Source organism: Nelumbo nucifera, chromosome 3, assembly GCF_055504915.1.
Source record: "Nelumbo nucifera cultivar China Antique chromosome 3, China Antique-T2T, whole genome shotgun sequence".
Taxonomy (NCBI): domain Eukaryota; kingdom Viridiplantae; phylum Streptophyta; class Magnoliopsida; order Proteales; family Nelumbonaceae; genus Nelumbo; species Nelumbo nucifera.
The window spans coordinates 103213760-103235675 of record NC_142651.1 but is presented as its reverse complement, the minus strand read 5'-3'; the positions used below and the strand labels follow the sequence as shown (position 1 = coordinate 103235675).

At 43.8% G+C, this 21916-nt stretch overlaps 1 protein-coding gene across 14 annotated transcripts; it reads left to right on the top strand.

Annotated features, from left to right (window-relative positions):
- The first annotated feature begins 2504 nt into the window (after nt 1–2504).
- On the top strand, nt 2505–12341 carry LOC104598938 (caffeoylshikimate esterase-like). 14 transcript variants are annotated; one of them, XM_010261240.3, is made up of 10 exons: nt 2505–3838; nt 4712–4798; nt 4889–4989; nt 5119–5209; nt 5308–5340; nt 8462–8608; nt 8713–8843; nt 10065–10202; nt 10493–10591; nt 11652–12341. In XM_010261240.3, the coding sequence occupies exons 3-10, from the start codon at nt 4969–4971 to the stop codon at nt 12069–12071; spliced, it is 1080 nt and encodes a 359-aa protein (XP_010259542.1). In that variant the 5' UTR covers nt 2505–3838; nt 4712–4798; nt 4889–4968; the 3' UTR covers nt 12072–12341. The 14 variants fall into 14 exon arrangements, with proteins under 14 accessions (XP_010259542.1, XP_088757162.1, XP_088757167.1 ...); XM_088901036.1 differs by having other exon boundaries at nt 5119–5227; XM_088901038.1 differs by having other exon boundaries at nt 3697–3838; nt 4961–4989; nt 5119–5227.
- The last annotated feature ends 9575 nt before the right edge of the window (nt 12342–21916 follow it).

Sequence of the window (21916 nt, the reverse complement as noted above, 5' to 3'; positions counted from 1 at the left end):
AATAAAATTTCAGACGAGCAAGCAAAGGCCTTAGAAGCTCCAATCACAGAGGATGAAATTCTTAAAGCTCTTAAGCAAATGGCACCCTCAAAAGCTCCCGGCCCTGATGGGCTACCAAATGTCTTCTTCCAAAAGTATTGGAGTATTGTGGGACAGAGTGTCATGGAGGCTATGAAAGAATTTTTTGACACTGGAAAAATGAACATAGATCTAAATAGCACCTTCATTGCTCTAATTCCAAAGTTGACCACCTAGAGAGTATTACTCAATTTAGACCGATAAGCCTTTGCAACACCCCCTATAAATTAATTGCAAAAGTTTTACCTAGCAGGTTGAAAGGGGTAATGGATGTTTTGGTAAGTCCAATGCAGAGTGCTTTCATTTCAGGGAGATCCGTTTCAAACAATATTCTTATAGCTCATGAATGCATGCATACAATGAAATCCACCAAGGCAAAACAGAGGTATATGGCTCTTAAACTTGACATGGTGAAGGCTTATGATAGGATGGAGTGGGACTTTCTTGAAAAAATCTAGGAAAAAATGGGCTTTGGTCTGAGATGGAGAAGATGGATTCTTCAATGTGTGTCCACAGTCACCTATAGAATCATTGTAAATGTCTCTCCAGGCAGCATGATAACTCCTAGTAGGGGTCTCCGTCAAGGAGACCCACTTTCTCCTTACTTGTTCTTATTGACCTCTGAAGCTTTCTTTGCTAGTATCTTTGCTAGTCTAGAAGAAAAGAAAATTTCAAGAATCAAAATCTGCAAAAATCTTCAATGTGTGTCCACACTCACCTATAGAATCATTGTAAATGGCTCTCTAGGCAGCATGATAACTCCTAGTAGGGGTCTCCGTCAAGGAGACCCACTTTCTCCTTACTTATTCTTATTGATCTCTGAAGCTTTCTTTGCTAGTATCTTTGCTAGTCTAGAAGAAAAGAAAATTTCAAGACGGAGACCCACTTTCTCCTTACTTATTCTTATTGATCTCTGAAGCTTTCTTTGCTAGTATCTTTGCTAGTCTAGAAGAAAAGAAAATTTCAAGAATCAAAAGCTACAAAAATGCACCCATAGTTACTCACCTTTTATTTGCCGATGACGGTTATGTCTTTGCAAAAGCAAACTTTCAAGAAGGGGAAGAAATTCTGAGAATTCTAAATAACTATGAGAAAGCTACAAGTCAAAAAGTGAATTTCCAGAAGTCTGAATTTTTTTTTTTAATAAGAACACTCCATTGAGATTTCAAATATTGATTGCTAGGAGTATGGGAATGAAAAAAGTGGAGAAGCCTAGCATTTATCTAGGGCTTCCAACAAAACTACACAGATCAAAGAACAAATCATTCGAGTTCATCATTGAAAGAATTGGTCATAAAGTGCAAGGTTGGGAGAAATTCCTAACCCAGGCAGGAAAAGAAATTCTTATAAAGTCAATAATTTTTGCTTTACCTGTCTACACAATGTCTCGTTTCATAATTCCCAAGAGTGTTTGTAAAACCATTTCAAAATTGCAGAGGCAGTTCTGGTGGAGTGCTTCAAACCTTCAAAGGAAGATAAACTGACTTAAATGGACAATCCTTTGTAGAAATAAGGAGGGTGGCTTAGGCTTTAGGGACCTACACATTTTCAACCTAGCTTTATTAGCAAAATAAGCCTGGAGGATTCTAACTAATCCTACAAACTTACTTGCTCAAATTTACAAAGATCGTTACTTTGGTAAGGAGCAGTTTCTAAGAGCCAATACCCCCCACCGCAACTCTTAGGGATGGAGAAGTGTGTGTGCTGGTAGAGAGGTTTTAAAGGAAGGTTGTGTCTGTAAGATAGCTAGTGGAGAGGTGGATATTTGGAAGGATCCTTGGCTTCCCAACCTATGCAACTTTAAAATTCCCTATGACAAGCCGGTGGATTGTCCAATAAGAAAGGTTTCAGAGTTGATTAACCATAGGGATCGGTCTTGGAACTCTAGTCTCCTTAGATCCCTTTTCCCTCCAAATATTGCCAATGAAATCCAGAAAATCTATATCCCCTTCTCCTGCAAGGAAGACAAATGGTGCTGGGTTCATGATAGGAAAGGGGTCTTTTTAGTGAAATCTTCCTATAGATCTTAGAAGGCCAAAATGGATGGGTGTTCTGCTAGCTCTTCGAATCATACTAATGATCAAAGTAACTACTGGGAGGTCCTTTGGTGCCTTGAGCTTCCACCTAAGATAAACATGTTTTTTTTTTTTTTTTGGAGAGCTTTACATAACAATCTTCCAGTGTTAGAAAGACTAGTTAGCAGAGGGCTTGCTGTTGATAGTACTTGCCCTGGCTGTGGTAAGGAGGTAGAGTCAATATCCCATGCTCTCTTGTACTGTGAAGATATTAGACCAATTTGGTTTGCATCTTCTTTGAGCCTGAGGTCTGATTCTGGGTCCCTCCAATCTCGTGGTGATTGGCTTGGTGTCTGGACTAGCAGGTTTGCAAGAGAGAAAACTAAAGTAAAAAACACCTGCCCATATTTTATAGCTGTTTGTTGGTGCATTTGGTTAAGAAGAAATAAAATCTTTTTTGAAAATCAAGTCAATAATGGGCAAGGTGTTCTCTCTCATGCTCACAGGATTCTGATGAATTCAAGAAACCTGAATCTGAAGAGCACCCTAAATCAGTAGTTAGCTACCCGACCCCACCGAGGGAGTTTGGACTAATGGCAGTTTTTTGAAGAACAACTATGTCAGCTATGGTATTTTCATCTCAAATGGTAGAGGAGAATTTGTAGCAGCTCAAGCCACAGTTGATGTTCCAAGATCTGCAATTTTCTCAGAAGCTTATGTGGTTCTATTAGGCCTTAGACTGCAAGCAGTTTGGGACTTCGGTCTATTACTATTAATAGTGATAGCTCGATCCTTTTGACAGCCCTTCAGTCTAAGGGTCTGTTTGGTTCGAGTTCCATTTCTGGATGTTTGGTCAACCGGAATGGGAATGAATAGGCAGAATGCCATTCCTGACCCCCGACCCCCTCCCCTGGAATATGATTCCCATTCTACTATTAGTTTCCTTTTTTCCTTTTTGGATGTGCAATTCAGAAGGAAGATGTTGTGGGTAGACCAGGGTTTCACCTTGGCAAGAACCTCCCCAAATCTGCCACTCGTGCCTTCGTCGAGAACCTCAGAGTATTAGCACCTAAGGGAGCTGCTTCAATATGTTATAGTAACACACCTCCTTCCTCGGCCCAAGAAGGACAGCGCGTCTGCCAGCAAGAGCGGCGGTGTCAAAGCAGGAGTGAATTTCAAGACTAGGATCTACCATTTTTGCCTTCACACTGGTGGAAAGGCGGTTATCGACGGGGTGGGAAAGAGTTTGGGGCTGACGGAGTACGACTTGGAACCAACAAGGAGGCCAAGAAGAGGTTGAGAAGAGGTGACAGGGTGATGATGATCAGCTTCGGGGGAGGTTTCAAGTGCAACAACTGCCTTCTTGAGGTTGTTAGGGATTTGGAGGGTGAAAACGTGTGGAAGGATTTTATTGCTAATTACCCTCCAAAAACCCTAGTCAATCTGTTCATGAGCGAGTATGGGTGGATTAACAATGAGACGAAGGAGACATTTGATTTTGAAGAAGCGGTGGATAGCTACAAGCAAAATTTCTGAATTTGCTACAAAATTTTCATGCATTTTTCTGAATTTGCTACAAAATTATTATGATTTCTGCATTTTTTAGTGTTTTCATGCATTTTTTGATTTTTTTTTATTTTTATTAGGAGCAAAATTGGAAATCATGGCTGATTCCGATTTCAGCCTCTTAATGACCAAACAGCATCAATAGAAATTCGATTCTGATTCTTGTTTGAACCAAACAGGTAAGGAGAATAGACAATTCCGATTTCAATTCTAAGGGATTCCCATTCTGATTCCTATTTCGATTCCAATTCCAATTACGAACCAAACGGACCCTAATTTTGAACACATCTCTTCTGAAGTGCGGTTTTTAGTTGATGATATTTTGCAAGGAGTGAAATTTTTTGATTCAGTAGGGTGGAATTTAATTAATAGATCGGAAATTTCAGTGGCCCATTTTTTGGCTGGCATAAAAACTCCGAAAGGGACTTGGATTGATAATCCCCAGTTTGGCTTGCTGATTTTTTTATCTTTGAACTAGACCAGTAACAGACACCTCCTGTATAAACTCTGTTTCAGCTCTATTGAATGAATTTTCCTTAATTTAATATGGGTCCATTGATAACAGCCCCATATCCCATCCATGACTCATCATAGAATACTTGATGGTGGATGAAAGGAACGCGTAGAATACGACCTAGCTCCTAACAGAGAGTAGTAGCAATGCATCATCATCATCTCTATCTTAATATCCAGATGGAGGGACCATCTGCCACATGCACCCGCATTAGCATCTCCTTTTTTTTCTGTAAAATCATCTTTGTTTTTTTAATTCTTCCCATCAATCAAACAAACAAATAAATACATGTCTTCTCCCACGAGACGAGACTCCATCTTTCGTCTATCATCCCTCCTCCTTTTGCTCGCTCTCTCGCTCGCGTTTACCGTTCCACCGTAGGTTTCACTTTTCAGTCTATACGAACCAATTTTTTTTTCTCTGATTTCTTTTTCTTCTTCATCTATTCCCCCCCCCCCCCCCCCCCCTCTCTCTCTCTTCTGGTTCCTGTTTTGTCTTCATGAAATAATTTCTTACTGGGTCAATGGCTCTGCTGCAGATCGACGCAGCTCTTCGGATCAAACAAACCAACAAGATCAATCTGTTTCGCTGCGCATCTTTGTGTCGATATTTTCCAAATAATTTTGTAGGTTCTAAACTCTCTTGATCTCTTCATCAATTGCTAACAATATTATTCATGCGACTTGTTGGGTTTTCATTATATTCATGGATGCAGGGTTAATTCTCCGGCCGTTCATTTGATGCTTAATTGAGTCTGGTTTGCAAACTTTGTTCATATAAATTATAGGTACATAAATGGAGGTGGAGTATCAAGAGGTGAGCTCCTGCTAACCTGCCCCACAACCCACTATGTCCGAGCAATTCTTTTTCTCTGTGCTTTATCTATCTAATCATATCGATGTATGCTGATGGGTCATCTCATATCTGTGTCGGGGAACTTAAAAGGACTACATCAGAAACTCCAGAGGAGTGCGACTCTTTACTTGCAGATGGTTACCTCCTTCGTCGCCGAAGGCTCTTGTTTTCCTCTGCCATGGTGTCTCTCTATCCTCTGGTCATCTCTTTTTCTTATGTTTTTTTTTTGGTCTTTCGTTAAACCCGTGAGGTTATTCATTCATTAATGGGGTTTTGCAGGGTACGGGATGGAATGCAGTGATTTCATGAGAGGTAATTAATGAATCCGTATAAACAATGAATGAGCCTGTTTTTTCAACCTCCTTTCTTTTGAACTTTTAAGCTATCATTTGATGAGCAAAGCCAGTATAGTGAATCTCGTTGATGTGTTTTACTGCTTGGATTGAAACTTTTTTGCCAGGTGGAACTAAATCCGTAAAAACAATGAATGAGTCTTGTCCATGTTTGTAGATTCATGGGTTTGATCTGAATTTTCCTTTCTTTTCCGAGTTTCTCTGTCATTTCTGGGTCTCTTCATCCCAAATGCGCAAAGTTTCTTAATAGTAACGGAAATGGCTGTTCTGTGTGATACGCTACTTGGTTGGATAATTTTTTCAACCATACCCCATCTTTCATTCTCTTGGCGCTCTGGCTTTGGTTTAGTTTTTTTTTTATTATTTATTTTTTCTTTAGGAAAAACTACTTTAAGGGAACTTGTAAATTTTCACTTACAACACAGAAATATAAAATTTGATCTTTATAAAAGTTTTCATCTGACTGAAACTTGAGCCTACTATATGTTTTTTTTTTAATAGATGAATGTTCAACTTCTATCTAACTAGTAATAAAGTGGCTTTTCAGACATCCATTATTGGTTGCTATCAAGGCTGAGTTTGAAAAGAGTATAAATATAAATATGTAAAAAATAATACAAAATACAATGCTTTCTATTCTATATATTTGTATTCATACTCTTTTAAAACTGAGTTAGGGTTCAAAATTTTAACAAAAACTAACAAGTCTTTTGTTTAGTATTCACCAAAAATTTACAAGTCTTTTGTTTTATTTCTCTCTTATTTTGTTTCTATAATAATTTAAAAGTAAATTTTCTATTTTTATATTCTACACTTATCTTATTTAATTAATCATTTACCTAATTGGGTTTTGGACAACATATAATTCTTTTTTGCTCTTAAAATGGAGAGAAGAATTGAAGAAACAACATATAAAGACTAAATTTCATACTTTATAACAGGGATAAAGAATTTAAATGATTATTCTTTCTTTTATTTTACAAAAATATAATTTGTACTAGATTCAGGACTTAGTGGCATAATATAAAAACGTTAAAAAATATAATGCAAACTTGCAAAGAGTTTTCTGAATGGTCTTTATTTGCTATATGTAATTGAAATTATACCTTTTTGGTAATTTCTCTATTTGTTTAATAATTTAATAATTAATGGACATTTAACATGGAGCATGCAAGCACCGTCCTTTAACCCGTCCATGTCCAATTATTGATTTCGACCCCCAAAAAGAAACTCTATTATTGGTATTTTTCTTGTTATTTTTGGTTTTTTTTTTTGACTTTTGAGATGAAGTGGGGACTGAGAGTGGGTAAAACCCGTTTCCATCATGTATTAAAAACATCTCCCAATGATAGTACCAAATGTTCCGATATACAGCATGGATGGGCTGTGAGGCGTTGTGGAGCGGAGATGTTAACTCGGAATGTATGGGCCGGTCAGGGATGGTGGGCCCAGCTTGTGAAAAATCTTTAACTTGTGGGTCCATGAATGCTATATACTATTTTTATAATCTAATATTTGGTATGACGTAGTGGGTCATGCTGCTCGTTGTTTGGTTTTTTTTGGCAGGCTAACATATCTGATGGGTTACTTTTATTAATTCCAAATTATGAGTTTTAGAGGTGAAACTGATATTTTATTATTAACACTTTTGATAAATATTCTTTTATCTATCTTAATTCTGTGTCTTTTCTGTTAATAAATTCCCTGTAATTTATAAGAAGATATTAGCTGAACTTGGTAGCTGTTCTACGGATAGTGGGACCGATGATTTTGTTTTCTACAATGTATATGGCCCACAACCATTCCATCGCTTGCATTTGTGGCTGTTGTGGAACAAAATGATTGATCCCATTTCCCATAAAATAACTATCAAATTCAGCTAACCAAATCTCTTAATTTTGTAGTCAAGTGGGTATAAGTTAATAATTACTATGAAGGGGGGTTTTGGTATTTGACTGAAATCCCATGGCAGGTACAATAATATATACCCTTTTACTAATGAAGGAGAACAAATTCTCAATTAGCTTTTTGCTCTTCTGGTTAAAGGGTATATTCAGGTGATGATTATTTATTTTTCGAGTCCGGATTGGCTCCCCACGGAGCATACTCCACACATCTCTCTTGTATTTGTGAAGGACTAATGTCAAATGCATGGTTGGGATGTGTTGTGGGGCACGCTATTTGATAGTTTTTTCCCATCTTAAATTCTTAATCGTTATCTAACAATGAAAGGGAAGTTGGTGGGCGTGTGTCTAACAAGCTTTTTCGTTTGAACGGGAAATTTTGCTTCTGATTGCCCATGGTGTAGACCATGGTTTTCAAAATTGGACTTGATCGGATGGTTGGACCGGAAAAACCGGAAATTGGTTAGATAATCGGTTCCGGTTTTGGTTTTCCCCCAAATCGAAAATTTGTCTAAAACCGTTGACCCAGGTGGTTGATCGTTTGAATGGTTTTAATCATTTTTTTTTATTATTATTTTTTTGTTAGAACGGGCCAACCATTCGGTTCAAACGGTTAGACCGTTCGACCCGATAACCAGACCCCTGACCGATTCAGTCTCTGGGTCATTTTTAAAAACCATGGTGTAGACAACCCAATTGAAGTCTGAAATAACATGTCGTTCACCTCCCAATCGGCCTTTCTTCTTTTTCTATTTATGTTTAGGTTAGGCAGACTTGTTATCTCTTCGTTTTGCTTTTTTTTTTTTTGTAAATGAAGCAAATAATTTTTTTTTCTCTTTATCTTGTGACATTAATTAAATTTTGGAAAGATTTACAAAGTTCTAATTTCCAATAAATATGCTAAATGAAGGAAAATATGGATACAATTTTGGATTTCATCTATTATTAAAAAAGTTGAAAAATATATATATAGAAAAAAGTTATTATGATAATAAACATTAAAATGCAAAAAACAAAACATCGCCAAGTATAAAGAAAGTAGTTGGTTTGTGGTATTGTTGGGTGTATGAAATATTGACAATTATAGATTTTTCTCATGTTGTTGGAGTTAAGAACTACAGCCCTAATCCAAAGCCTAAGCCCTAAAGCAATGGTTGAAATAATGTGTGAATATAGGATGTGGAACGAGACTAGCGGGCGCAGGATATGCAGTGATAGGGATGGATTACGAAGGGCACGGACGGTCCATGGGAGCCCGATGTTACATTAAGAAGTTCGACAATGTGGTGAACGACTGCTACGCCTTCTTCAGATCTGTTTGTGGTATTATTACAAACAACTCTCCTCCTCAACACACCCATCCCATCCCTGAGACCCTAATTCATTGTTGTTTTGTTGATGGGTGGTCCATTCTCCACCCTCCACAGATCAAAGGGAGTACGGAGACAAGAAAAGGTTCTTGTATGGAGAGTCCATGGGAGGTGCCGTCACGCTGCTGCTCCACAAAAGGGATCCTACTTTCTGGAATGGTGCCCTCCTTGTTGCCCCCATGTGTAAGGTACCCTAACGTTAATTCTCTAGTCGCTATTCATTGAATTTGAATCAATCAAGGAACATCTGCTTGAATTCTTGCGCCTCCCTTATCCAACTCCATTAGGATTTAAATCTTGATCCTGAGAGACGCCTAAGGGTTTGTTTGGTACTTTGGTTTGTAGAAATAGGGGACTGGACTTAGGAATTGGAATGATCTATTCCGATTCTAACCATTTGATAGAGTAGCATTCTTCTATTTGAAGGAATAGGAATGCCCATTCCCTCCCTCTCTTTTGGGAATGAGAATCATGCCAGTTGATCCTGATTCTGATTATGACTGTGAACTAAACAGATCCTAAAACTTTTATAAGAAACTATTCCATTTGAAATTAGTCTCATAATTTGTTGCTAAAGCTCAGTTTGGACGGAGTACAAATATAAATTTGTAGAGTATAAAACCTTGTATTTTGTATGCATTTACACAATATATATTTGTATTTGTACTCCTACGAAAGGCTCAGTTTGCACAATACATATTTGTATTTGTACTCTTACCAAAGGCCTGATTTGAAGCATTTCGACAGTCGTCTGGCGCTGGCCCATTGAACCCGACCCAGGTTGTACTCCTGATCCATGGTTCCATTCACCAATAGAAACCTCACTCGCCCTGTTAACAAACCAATAACCAATTCAATGTACCTTACCTAACTTTCAACCACCATCGAAACCTGAATTTCCTTCTCTCCACTATTGAAACCAATTCAATAACATCCACTTCTGATGAGGCACTCGACGCTAAGCTTTGAATCAGAATCCCCCCTCAATCTCTTCCAATGTGCAACATAAATAGATAGTTGGCAATTGGTATTCAATGGTAGAACATAATAATAATCTTGGTAGGTTAGCGTGTCAGTAAGGTGGTATCGGATGGATCAATTCAAATTCGGGTCCACCTAATCCAACCTATTGGAGTGACACTTATTAAGGTCAGTTATGAATGAGTCATTTGGTGAAGCCAGGATTCAAGGGGAAGGGGTTAGTGATAAACTAGAGCCACTCCTTGGTGAAGCCAGTCAGTTATGAATAAGAGGAAAGAACAAGAAATGATGTCACCGACTCACCCTTGAGTCGAGCCCATAAACTAGAGCGGGGACCAAAGCTCTGCCACTCCAGTTTGCTTACATCTCCATTTGGTGGGTGAAAATGTTAAAAGGGGTTAGTGATAAAAGAGCGCTTTGGTGTGCAGATATCAGAGAAGGTGAAGCCCCACCCGGTGGTTGTGAACCTCTTGACCAAAATGGAAGAGATCATACCCAAATGGAAGATAGTCCCCACAAAAGACGTCATTGATTCTGCCTTCAAAGACCCCATCAAGCGAGAAGAGGTCATCTCTCTCTCTTTATCTCTTTTTCATTATTATTTATTTATTTATTTTTGAGAAAAACCTATGGTGCCTTAAAAGACATGGTATTCCAAGAGTTTTGATCAATAAAAAATCACCCATGAATTTTGATAAGTTCCAGTTCCACCCGATTGATTAATATGTTTATGATACTATTGATTGATCACAATTTTTTCGAATATCATGTCATATCATAATCGGACCCTTATTAATATTTTGAGAAGAGAACATTTTAGTGATATCTATGGTCATAGCCATGCTTTGTCATGCAGATCCGAACCAACAGGTTGATATATCAAGACAAACCTAGACTAAAAACAGCGCTGGAATTGCTCAGAACTAGTATGAGCTTGGAGGACAGCCTAAGCGAGGTTAGTCTTCTCTTTTACTTCCGAATCTTAGCGCAGCTCAAACGAAATACCCAGCTAGCTTGATTCTGGTCCTTGACGTACATTCCCCCGGCCCACTAATACGCATTAGCTGCTGGACGAACCGCAGTTGATTGGGATGGTCGGACTGTTCGGCATTTTATCCTATTATTGAATTGATCAATAACAGTTAAACCATCAACTCAGTAATCGATTTTTAAAACATTGAATAGCTGGTCAGTAGGCAGTGGAACTCTAAATATACACTATTCATAAGAGTTGACTTTTGCTAGAACACTGTCATAGCGCGAAGATAAAACAAAAAATCATGAATTTAGGTGTAGTACACTGGCCCACCAAGAAATAACTTCATCTAATTCAAGGTGCGGCCATGGCAACACATCAAGCTACACTGTTGTAGTAAATGTGATTTGGTCATAAAATGCATAGGGCCACAACCATTTAACTTCTCACCCTAGGCTCCATTATTATTTTATAACCAACATGGGGCATTATCATTTGCTCCACACCCTACTACACAGCCAAAGGGTTCAGCTAGTCCAAATTATTAAAAACATAAAGCTCAGTTTGGAAGGAGTACGAATACAAATGTGTACAGTATAAATTCATACAAAATAGTATAAAATATAATGTTTTGCATTTTATATATTTGTATTTGTACTCCTTCCAAATGGAACCTAATCTAAAGCCAAAACAATTTTAGGCCTCAAAGCAATAAAACCAAAGTTGTCTAAAATAGGGGTTTTATGCTTTTAGGCCTTAAAAGCAAAAATATTGAAGCTTATCCAAGGCAACCTTAGAGTAGATCTGTTAATGGGTCAGGTTCGGACTTACTTTTTGCCAAAATTTAAATAGGGCCTGGTCCAAAGCCCAAACCTGACACAGTATAAATCAGACCCAAAACCCAGCCCATGAACAGGTTTAGTTCCAAGTACAATCTGTCATTTCTCTTTAGAACTAGGCAAAAATGATGCCTGCCTGTAGGCTTTATGTTTTACTCTTTTGTTGCTCTCTCATCATGGTAAGGGTGCTGTATCAACAGGTGACAATGCCATTTTTTGTGCTACACGGGGAGGCAGACACAGTGACAGATCCAGAAGTGAGCCGAGCACTGTATGAACAAGCAGGGAGTACAGACAAGACCATGAAGTTGTACCCAGGAATGTGGCATGGCTTGACATCCGGGGAGCCAGACGATAACATAGATATTGTTTTTGCTGACATTATAGACTGGCTTGACAAGAGGAGTGGCATTGATACTGCCTTGTTGACCTCTGCTCAACCAACTTTCCAACAAATTAATCAACCATTAGAACAACAATCTGTACACACAAAACAGAATAAAACAGTTAATGGGCAGCAGCAGCAACAACAACAGCAGCACAAAAAGCAAACACGCCAACATAAGAGTTATCTTTGTGGATGGAAGGTTCGGCGAATGCACTACCATTCTTCCATGTAGCTCTATGCTAGGTTCTCTGCTCTTCTCACATCACTATAGTATTTATATTTGTTCAAAGAAGAAGAAGGTATACAAATAAAATGGAATAACCAAAAAAAAGGAACAAAAGAGAAATAGAAATAGTCAGAATTAGCGATGATTATGAGGATTTTGTAAAATATAATACGTGATTACATAGAATGGAAGCAGTGGTTGCTATATTCACAGTAGGGCGAATGTTAACAATTCCAGATTTTGAGAAATGTTGATAATGATCTTCAGTTACAAAAATTTCAATACTATATGCCTCATTGGGTGTATTGTATTGTATCAGCAGACTGTTTTCTAAACTTTAGGTTTTAAAAGTTAAACAATGCTAAACCGCTGGTCCTAACATAACTTTAGGTTTTTGTCCTGAATAAGATAATATTTTTATAAAATAATAAAAATAAGGTATCCTTTTCTGAACAATATCAAAGAAGGACAATGACGCTGTTAATCGTCATCCTCTGCATATGTATTCATCCTCCCTACCTCTACGATCTCTACCAGGGGAACCGCCATATGTATTCATCGTCTTCCTCTGGTCGTATGATTCTTCTCTGGTTTAGTCTTATCCACACAACTGCCGTGTGTGTTCATAGTCTCCTGGTTTAGTCTTGTCCAAAGTTATGCACTGTTCATACGCAGAGGAACCACCGTATGATGGGAACTTGGGAACTTGGTCGTATGATTCTTCTTGGCCAAGTTACCTCTACGATCTCTACCAGGAGACCAGGAGACAATGAACAGCGCGTAGCTTTGCACTGTTCCTCTGCGTATGTATTCATCCTCCCAAAATCAGGATGCTCAACACAAGAACCGCCGTTCCCGCGACTGTAAAAGGTGCGTCCTTTTTCCCCTTTCTACGTTTTCAAATCCAATCTCACCGACCAAAGCGGTTTTCAAATCCAATCTCATTGACTGTAAAAGGCGCATTCGGTACAGAAACCAGTATGCTTTCAGTGGCTGTAAAAGGCTGCGTCCTTTTTTCCCACGCACGAGAGAGAAAAAGAATGAAGGGAGGAAGACGATGAACAGTATTGTTGTCCTTTGTTGATATTTAAAAAAAAAAAATTTACTTTATTTTCATTATTTTATAAAAATATTATCTTTATTGATATTTACCCTTATCTGTAAGGTTCAAAGCATAGATACACCACTTTTGATGCATCAGGGTGCATTGATACTTTCAACCTTGCATACCACTCAAATCAATATTGAGCGTATTGACAATTGAGCCATGTAACCATCAAACAGTTGAAGTCGGAGAATAAAGCATTGCTGATTATTATCATTGAGGCTAAGTTTGAAAAGAATACAAGTACAAATATATTCAGTATAATTTGTAGCTGTATTCCTTTCAAATTGAGCCTTAATTTCTTTTTGAACAACCAAACAGTTGATTTTTTGAGAATCACTTGTGCCTAACTCATGTAGCATTATGAGTTGAGCTGCACCTGAACAGCCTGAACGATGATGAAGGGCGATTTAGCCCCACCTCGTAGCTCGGGGACACATGTATTGACCTGGCCCAGTGTACAGCTCAGTCTGACAACACGACTGCAACTCAATGGGAGAAACACGTCGAGTCCAACGCTAGCCACTTGGCGAGTTAAGCAACTCATCGGGGACCGACGCCTGGCCAATTTTGACTTCCACCAAGTATGGAAGGTCCCAAGCTCTCCCAAGAGCCCCAGCTCCCCCTAAGGGGCCCGAAGCTCTCCCTTCCCGAAAGGGGAGCACCCTGGCTCGTGATTAAGTGTCCCGATTGCCCCTCGGGGCAGCATCGTCCTCCCTCCCCCCAGTGCAGGCACCTCGGCACCTCGGTACAAGGACAAACCTACCCCAAACAGTCTGGTGTGTGGTAGCTTAGTAAGCTGTGGGGAGCCCTGTCTGACATCCGTACCCACCGAACCCAGTGGCAGGGCTTTGATCCCTTGCCAGGCGGCGTTCTGTTTGCCTCCTCTAGAGGGCATGACACGTCTGTCAATCCCGTACCTGGCAATGGCAATTTGTGGCGGCAACCTGCGCCTGCCACACCTGCCCTGGCAGTAACTGCAAGGGCGAGGGCGGTTATGCCAGGTATGACCTGACTCCAACATAAAAGAACTCGAACCCACACAGAGAAAAGGTATTGAAGCTTAAGCGCTTGGAGCACTCTTACTCTCTACTCTCTTTGAGATTTCCTTCAGTTCTAACTTAGCCATCGGAGTGTTCCCACCGGGATATCTCCCCGGGAACCCTTCACTTCCTCCTTCCTCTCAGGTGTCGTTCATTCCAGTCAGAAGCCAGGTCACAGCCAGCTAGGAGTGCCCAAATCGTGCAGCATCATTTGGCGTCGTTTGTGGGAAAACGCTTCGAAAAGCCTCCCTCTAACCTCTACGAAACTTCTCTTTCTTACTCACCAACGTCCATGGCTTCTTCTAGCAACTCCGAACACAGGAACACCCCAGAGGAGTAGCTCCAAATGCCCACCGTTTGCATCGGACAGTTCACCGTCCCCCTCTCGGTGGACGGGGTTCCTAGCCTGAACATGCCTGCAACGGTGGCACCCGTAACTGTCCCGCTGCCCCTGCAGTCGGGATGACCTTCGCCGAATCCACCATTCTCCCTCCGGTGGTCGGCCAAGGCCGACTCGAAGACTTGATGCAGTGCATGCGGACCATGCAGACCCAGATGCAACAGTTTCAACAGCTCCAGTCTCACCAGCAGCAAGTGTTGCACCAAGTATCCCAATACCAATACCAGCAACAGTTCCCGTCACTCCCTCCCCGGCATCCGGCGGTGCCGCCAGCTAAAACTCAACGCCGCAGTGAACTCCCTTCCCGTTGGGGAGACACTTCGGCATCATCTCACGGAAGGAAGGGAAGACTCCCTACCCCCGAAGCGGCCTCCCAGCCGGTTAGGTCGGCGTCACCCCAGCACTCGCAGTTCGAGCCTCTGCTCGCAGGGAACAGGTTTGAGGTGCTAGCTGACGACCTGGAATAAGGTCCTTCTATCCGCAGCTACCGGTAGTCGTCCCTGCCTCCCCCTGGGCCCATCAAGCTCAGTAATACAGATGCCAGCACCACCAACGCCGATCCGGCCAAGAAGCAGCGAAGACATCGCCGAGCTCGCCGAACCACCACCGTCCACAACCTTCCCGAGCTCAAGGGCAAAATAGAAATAAGCTCGGGAGATGTAAGAGTCGCACCACTTCTCTCGGTCCCCTCTCCTCTGTCCCCAGAGCTCCTTGCGGTCCCCATGTCCAAAGACTTCAAGCTCCCACCGTTGGACAAATATGATGGGTCCTTCGACCCCAACGACCATGTCGACGCCTTCCAGTCCCAGATGCATCTGGCCAGGGCAAGTGAATCTTGCATGTGTGTGGCCTTCTCTACTACATTCAAAGGGGTGGCCCGCACTTGGTACCAAAACCTCTCTTCGGGCTCAGTAAGGAGCTGGGTGTAGTTCGTGAAGGTCTTCACCTCCCACTTCGTCACTAGCAAGAGATGCCCAAGGACCCAAGAAAGCCTCCTCAGCATAGTCTAGAGAGATGGGGAATCCATCCGGAACTATATCAAACGGTTTAATGACGCTTGCCTGTAGATACCCGACCTAGACCCTGCAGTTCGGCTCACTGCGACCAAGCGGGGCATCACCCATAAGGAGTTTAGATGGCACGTGGTTGTCAACCAACCCAAGACCGTGACCGAGTTCCTCGAACTGGCAGATCGGTTCATAGGGACAGAGGAAGAGATCAACCAGAAGGGCGAGCACGCCCCCAAAAAAAGGAGGAGGGAACCAGAACCCCCGGCTCCTAACGACTACAAGAAGAAGAAGGATCAAGCCCGGGGGGTGAGCCTGATTCAGCCTTTCCGAGCTTCAGCAATAGAAAGGGTGTTTACACCCCTCAACACAAAGCGGGCAGAGATCCTCATGACGATCAAGGACGCCCCGTATGTAAAGTGGCCACCTCGGCTCAAGGTCGATCCTAATGTTAGGAACAAGAACTTGTACTGTAGTTTCCATAGAGATCACGTTCACAGCACCGAAAATTGTAATAACCTCCCCGATGAGATAGAAGAGCTCATCCATCGCGGATATTTGAGAAATTTTGTACTGCATGGCAATAATAATAACAATAATAATAATAATAAAGCAGTTCAGCACGGGGGGCAGAATAAAGAAACCCCCGAGTCCAGCAGACAGGCGGAGCAACTGTAGAGACAACCTCCAAACGAGAGACTAGTCCGTGGAACCATCCACGTAATCGTGGGGGGATCAATTGTCGCGGGCTGCACCTCGGCAGCAGCTCGGTCATCAGCCCGCGAAACCACCAGAGAGGTGTTAAACCCCCCGAAGCGGCCAAGGGTGAAGGAGTCGATCTTCTTCACTGAAGACGACGCGCGAGGAGTCCACTACCCCCACGATGACGCGCTCGTCATCAAGATCAAGGTCAACGACTTCGAAGTCAAGTGTGTCTTGGTAGATTCGGGCAGTTCGGCAGACATCCTTTTCAAGGCAGCCTTTGATCAGCTTCAGATCCCAGAGGGTGACCTGAAGCCCTCAAGCACTCCACTAGTGGGATTCAACAGCGAGGAGGTCAAGCCGTTAGGGAAAGTCACTATGCCGGTGGAGGTCGGTACTTGGCCCAGTATGGTAAGGCTCAATCACGAGTTCCTGGTGGTTGCAACCCCCTCTCCATACAACGCGATAGTGGGCCGACCCATCACCCACGTCCTACAAGCAGTAGTCTCCACCAACCACCTAGCGATGAAGTTCCCAACAGGTTTCAGAGTCGGAGTGGCGCGGGGCGATCAGCTTGAATCCCGCAAATGCTATGTAGCCGCCCTCATAGGAAAGGCCAAGGTAGCTGACGACCTTGAGCTGGGACGACCAGCAGAGCAGTTCACAAAGCGGGCCACATCTATTGAAGAGGCCATCCGTCCCGACCTCGACGGACGATCCGGCATGGGCACTTCAGATCGGCGCTTCTGTCAAGGAGCCCCTACGGTCTCAGCTAGTAAGCTTCTTACTCGAAAATTTAGATGTTTTCGCGTGGATGGCGGAAGAAATGCCCGGCATAGACCCAAACATTATCACTCACAAACTTAACATTGATCTTTCAGTTAGGCCCATTAGACAAAAGAAGCGCAACCTAACCCCAGAGCGATGGAGGGCAGTCGACGAGGAGGTCGGGAAACTCCTTGCAGCCGATTTTATCAGGGAAGTCCATTACCCGAGCTGGATATCCAACCCCGTTCTGGTGAAAAAGGCAAACGGTAAGTGGCGCATGTGCGTCGACTACACCGACCTGAACCGGGCTTGCCCAAAAGATTGCTTCCCACTTCCCATGATTGACCGCCTAGTGGACGCGACCTCGGGACACGAGTTGCTGAGCTTCTTGGACGCCTATTCGAGCTATAACCAAATAAAAATGGACCCAGCTGACGAGGAAAAGACCGCCTTCATAACCGAGTTTGGCCTGTACTGCTACAAGGTCATGCCCTTCGGGCTGAAGAACGCTGGGGCTACTTTTCCGAGACTTATAAATAAGCTGTTTGAGCCACTTGTTGGCACCAAAGTAGAGTGTTATGTAGACGACATGGTTGTCAAAACCCAGTTTTCAAATGAATTAATACCAGATTTACACTTAGTCTTTGAAATCTTGTGAAGATTTAATATGAAGTTAAACCCGAATAAGTGTGTCTTCGGTGTCACCTCGGGTAAATTCCTGGGGTTCATCGTCAACCGGCAAGGCATTGAGGCAAATCCGGACAAAATCAAGGCCATCCTAGAAATGAGACCACCCCAAAAGTTAAAAGAGGTCCAGAAGTTGAATGGCCGGTTGGCCGCCCTAAGTCGCTTTTTGTCCAAGTCCGCAGACCGCTGTCTGCCTTTCTTTAAAGCCATAAAAAGCAAAGGCTTTGAATGGACTGAAGAGTGCCAACTCGCATTCGACAAGCTCAAAAGGCACCTCACCAGCATCCCAGTCTTGACCCAACCCGAAGTGGGTGATGTTTTAGAGCTATACCTCTCGGCGAGTGACGAGGTGGTCAGCTCGGTACTAATAAGAGAAGTAGATCGGGTCCAATGACCCTTCTATTATGTTAGTAAAGTGTTGCAAGGAGCAAAGACAAGGTACCCGGAGATAGAAAAGTTAGCATATGCACTGGTTATAGCGACCCGAAAGCTCTGCCCATACTTCCAAGCTCACACCATCGTTGTCCTCACCAATAAACCTCTAAGACAAGTTTTGCTCAAGCCCGAGGTCTTAGGAAGGTTGACAAAGTGGGTCATCGAGCTCAGCGAGTACGAGCTCCAATATAAACCATGAACCGCTATCAAGTCCCAAGCCTTGGCAGATTTCGTCACAGAATGCACCTTCAGCTCCAAAGTCCCCAGGCCGGTAGAACACGAGGCCCCCAGTACAGGAGAGCTCGGAGTTCCTAGACCAGTTGAACACGAGCACCGTGAAGTAGCAACCAGCGCGGCATCTCTCCTAGTTAGGCTAAGCCCGAACTGGGATGATGAACCCTGGATCCTTCACGTAGATGGCTCGTCAAATCGGCAGGGCAGTAGGGCTGGGATCATTCTGTACGGACCAAGCGGTGTGAAGTTGGAGTATGCACTACGCTTTGAATTCGTGGCATCCAACAACGAAGCAGAATATGAGGCATTGCTAGCCGGGCTAGACCTTGCAAAGGAAGTGAAAGCCAATCACATCATCGTCTGCAGTGACTCCCAGTTCGTGGTAAATCAAGTCCTGGGTGAGTACGAAGCTCGCGAACCAACTATGGTAACATACTTAGCCAAAGTGAGAGAGACTCTGCTCAACTTCCGCTCACACTTCATCCGGAAAATCCCGAGATCAGAGAACGCTGAGGTTGATGCCCTGTCACGGCTAGTCAGCACGGGAGACAACACCATGAGGAATGTGTATATAGAGAACTTACCTCGGCCTAGCATTCTCAGGAGGGCAGAGGAGGTTGCTCCCGTCGTTCAAGCAGAGTCGAGCTGGATTCATCCACTCACGAGCTTTCTACTACACGGGGCCCTCCCCGTAGACCGTAACGCCGCCAGGAGGGTAGAGCGCCAGGCAGCCAAATACGTCATGATAGATGGACGGCTGTACCGAAGGCCCTACATGCTCCCCTACCTGCGCTGCCTGCGACCCTCGGAAGCCGAGCTCGTCCTCCACGACAATCATGAAGGCTTGTGCGGTGGACATTTGGGGGGCAAGGCCCTCGATCGAAAAGCACTACGACAGGGGTACTACTGGCCAACCATGAAAGTAGATGCGACCGAGATTGTCAAAAAATGCGACAAGTGCCAGAAGCACGCTAACATCCACCACCGCCCTATCGCCAACCTGAAATACCTCACTAGCCCTTGGCCATTTGCACAATGGGGGATTGACCTACTCGGGCCATTCCCGCCTGCAACAGGGCAAAGAAGGTTCCTAGTGGTGGCAGTGGACTATTTCACAAAGTGGGTCGAAGCTGAACCTCTCACGACAATCACAGCTTGGAACGTGCAGAGCTTCTTCTAGAAGAACATAGTGTGTCATTTCGGATTACCTCGGGTACTGATCTTCGATAATGGCAAGCAGTTCGAATACATCAAGTTCCAAAACTGGTGTCGAGACATGGGAATTCAGCAGAACTTCACCTCGGTGGCGCACCCTCAGGCGAATGGCCAAACGGAAGTTACGAACAGGGCTATCATTCGAGGACTGAAAGTGCACCTGGACCGAGCTAAGGGACTGTGGACAGACGAGCTACCCAGAGTACTTTGGGCCTACCGTACCACGGAAAGGACTGCCACGGGAGAAACTCCCTTTAACCTTACATACGACACTGAAGCAGTCATCTCAGCTGAGATTGAAGTCCCCTCGCTGAGACTAGAAGCATATGAAGACAGAGCAAACGAAGACGAGCTACGTACCAACCTCGACCTGCTAGACAAAGTACGGGACCTCGCGTACATCAGGACCGTGGCCTACCAACAAAGGATAGCTCGGTACTATAACGCCAAGGCCAAAAAGTGAACTCTCCGCGTTGGCGACTTGGTTCTCCGCAAGGTTATGGTGCCTGAGCCCGGCGTTGGCAAGCTCGGTCTGAACTGGGAAGGACCCTACCGAATAAAGCGAGTACTCGGGGAAGGAACATACGAACTCGAAACCCTATAAGGGAAACAAGTACCTCGGGCGTGGAATATCATCAACCTAAGACTATATTACCCGTGAACCACGAGTCACTCCCTTCTAGCCTTAGGGCCAATTTGCCAAACAAGCGACAACCTCGGCAACACGAGGTCCAGTCACCCCCTCAACAAGGGCAGACTCCAGGAAAACATTTTGGTGTGACCACGAGTCACTCCCTCCAGCCTAAGGGTCAACGCGCTAGGTTAACTAAAGACCTCGGCGCTATACATGACTCTACTGCCTCGCCAACATAGGCTTAGCACGCCAAAGACCAAAGGCATCTCGAGAACAGACCTTCTGACTCCTAGCCTACCTCGGTATACACGGCTAGAGGTAAACGCCAACCTCAATAGCCAAGCAGGCAGGTCGGGCACGTGCCTTACTATGCCTACCTCAGCGTGCGTCGCTAAAACCTGATGATCACCCCTACTAAGTGTAGGAAGACAGTTCGGGGTGACAGCGGTAAAGGGTCGCTCAGCTCAAGGACAGAATTTACTAACTCAACAGCTCAGATAAAGCAAACACTCCGGAAGAAGTGAATCACACAAAGGAGAATACAAAGAAACAAGAAGTGTGATTTCATTACATCTGATTTCATTACAAATGTGATTTCGTTACAGAATCTGGGTCATAAACGTGATTTCATTACAGAATCCCAAGTACAAAGAAACAAGAAAAGGGGAATACAAGGAGCACACAACTATTTAGAAGGCTTATCAGCCTTACTCGGGGCCTCTTCGAAGGCCTCCTCGGGGGTGTCAGCCAGGTCGGTAGTATCGGCCTCCTCCTCGTCGCCCTCATCGACGGAATCTGGGTCATCCGCGGCCTAACAGGCCATGTTGTCTGTAATATTATAGGTGGTGAAGGCACTTATGTCAAGGTCAGGGTATGCGTGCCTTATCCACCACCTGCCGAGCTTGAACCCCCTACAGTAGGCCTTCGACATTACGTTATCAAATCTGGACGACCTGACATAGTCGATAACGGCCTGGGCCTTCGCCTCCCCGAGAGCTTTCGTCAAAGATCTCGATCTTCTACTTAATGTCGGCTTTGAGGTACTCCACCTCGTGCTCCAAAGCCCCCTTGGCTTCCTTGAGCCCATGCACCTTAAGCTGTGAAGCCCTCTGACACGCCTTGAGACTCTCCACCTCGAGCTTCAAGGCTTCTTGACCCGTTCACCTCAGACTTCAGCCTATCCCTCTCGCGGGCCAGCTCCTCCTTCTCCAACAGCAGGGCTTCGGTAAAGATCTTATGGGCAGTAGCGTCACTTTCCAACTGGTGAATCTTGCCCCAAGCTGCCCTCAACTCAATGTGAGCCCCGCAAGATGACTCCTCAGCAGCCAGAGCACGCCTCAAGTGTTTGTCAGACTGAAAGGTCAGCGTGTGCACAACGGTGTTCACCTGGCAGAAGGGGGTTGGTCAGTACTAAAGAAAGAAGAAGGAAAGAAGGGAGAGAGGGAGGTGGCTATTAGGGAATGAACTCACCACCATGGCATGGGTTGTAGCACAGGCCCCGAGCTGACCAGGAGAGAGTTCGGACCAATCTACAACCTCTGCGGTGATAACAACCCCCTTGCTTCTTTCAAGGCTGATATCGGGATTCATAATGATCTCTGCCTCCTCCTCAGTCCCCGAG

Bases quoted from the DNA above. Each gene is read 5' to 3' on its own strand.
- LOC104598938 (XM_088901036.1), top strand. From the start codon at position 4,969: ATGGAGGTGGAGTATCAAGAG. The intron at 5,341-8,461 runs GTAATTAATGAA...GTGTGAATATAG, and splicing joins ATGCAGTGATTTCATGAGAG to GATGTGGAACGAGACTAGCG. The intron at 10,203-10,492 runs GTCATCTCTCTC...TTTGTCATGCAG, and splicing joins ACCCCATCAAGCGAGAAGAG to ATCCGAACCAACAGGTTGAT.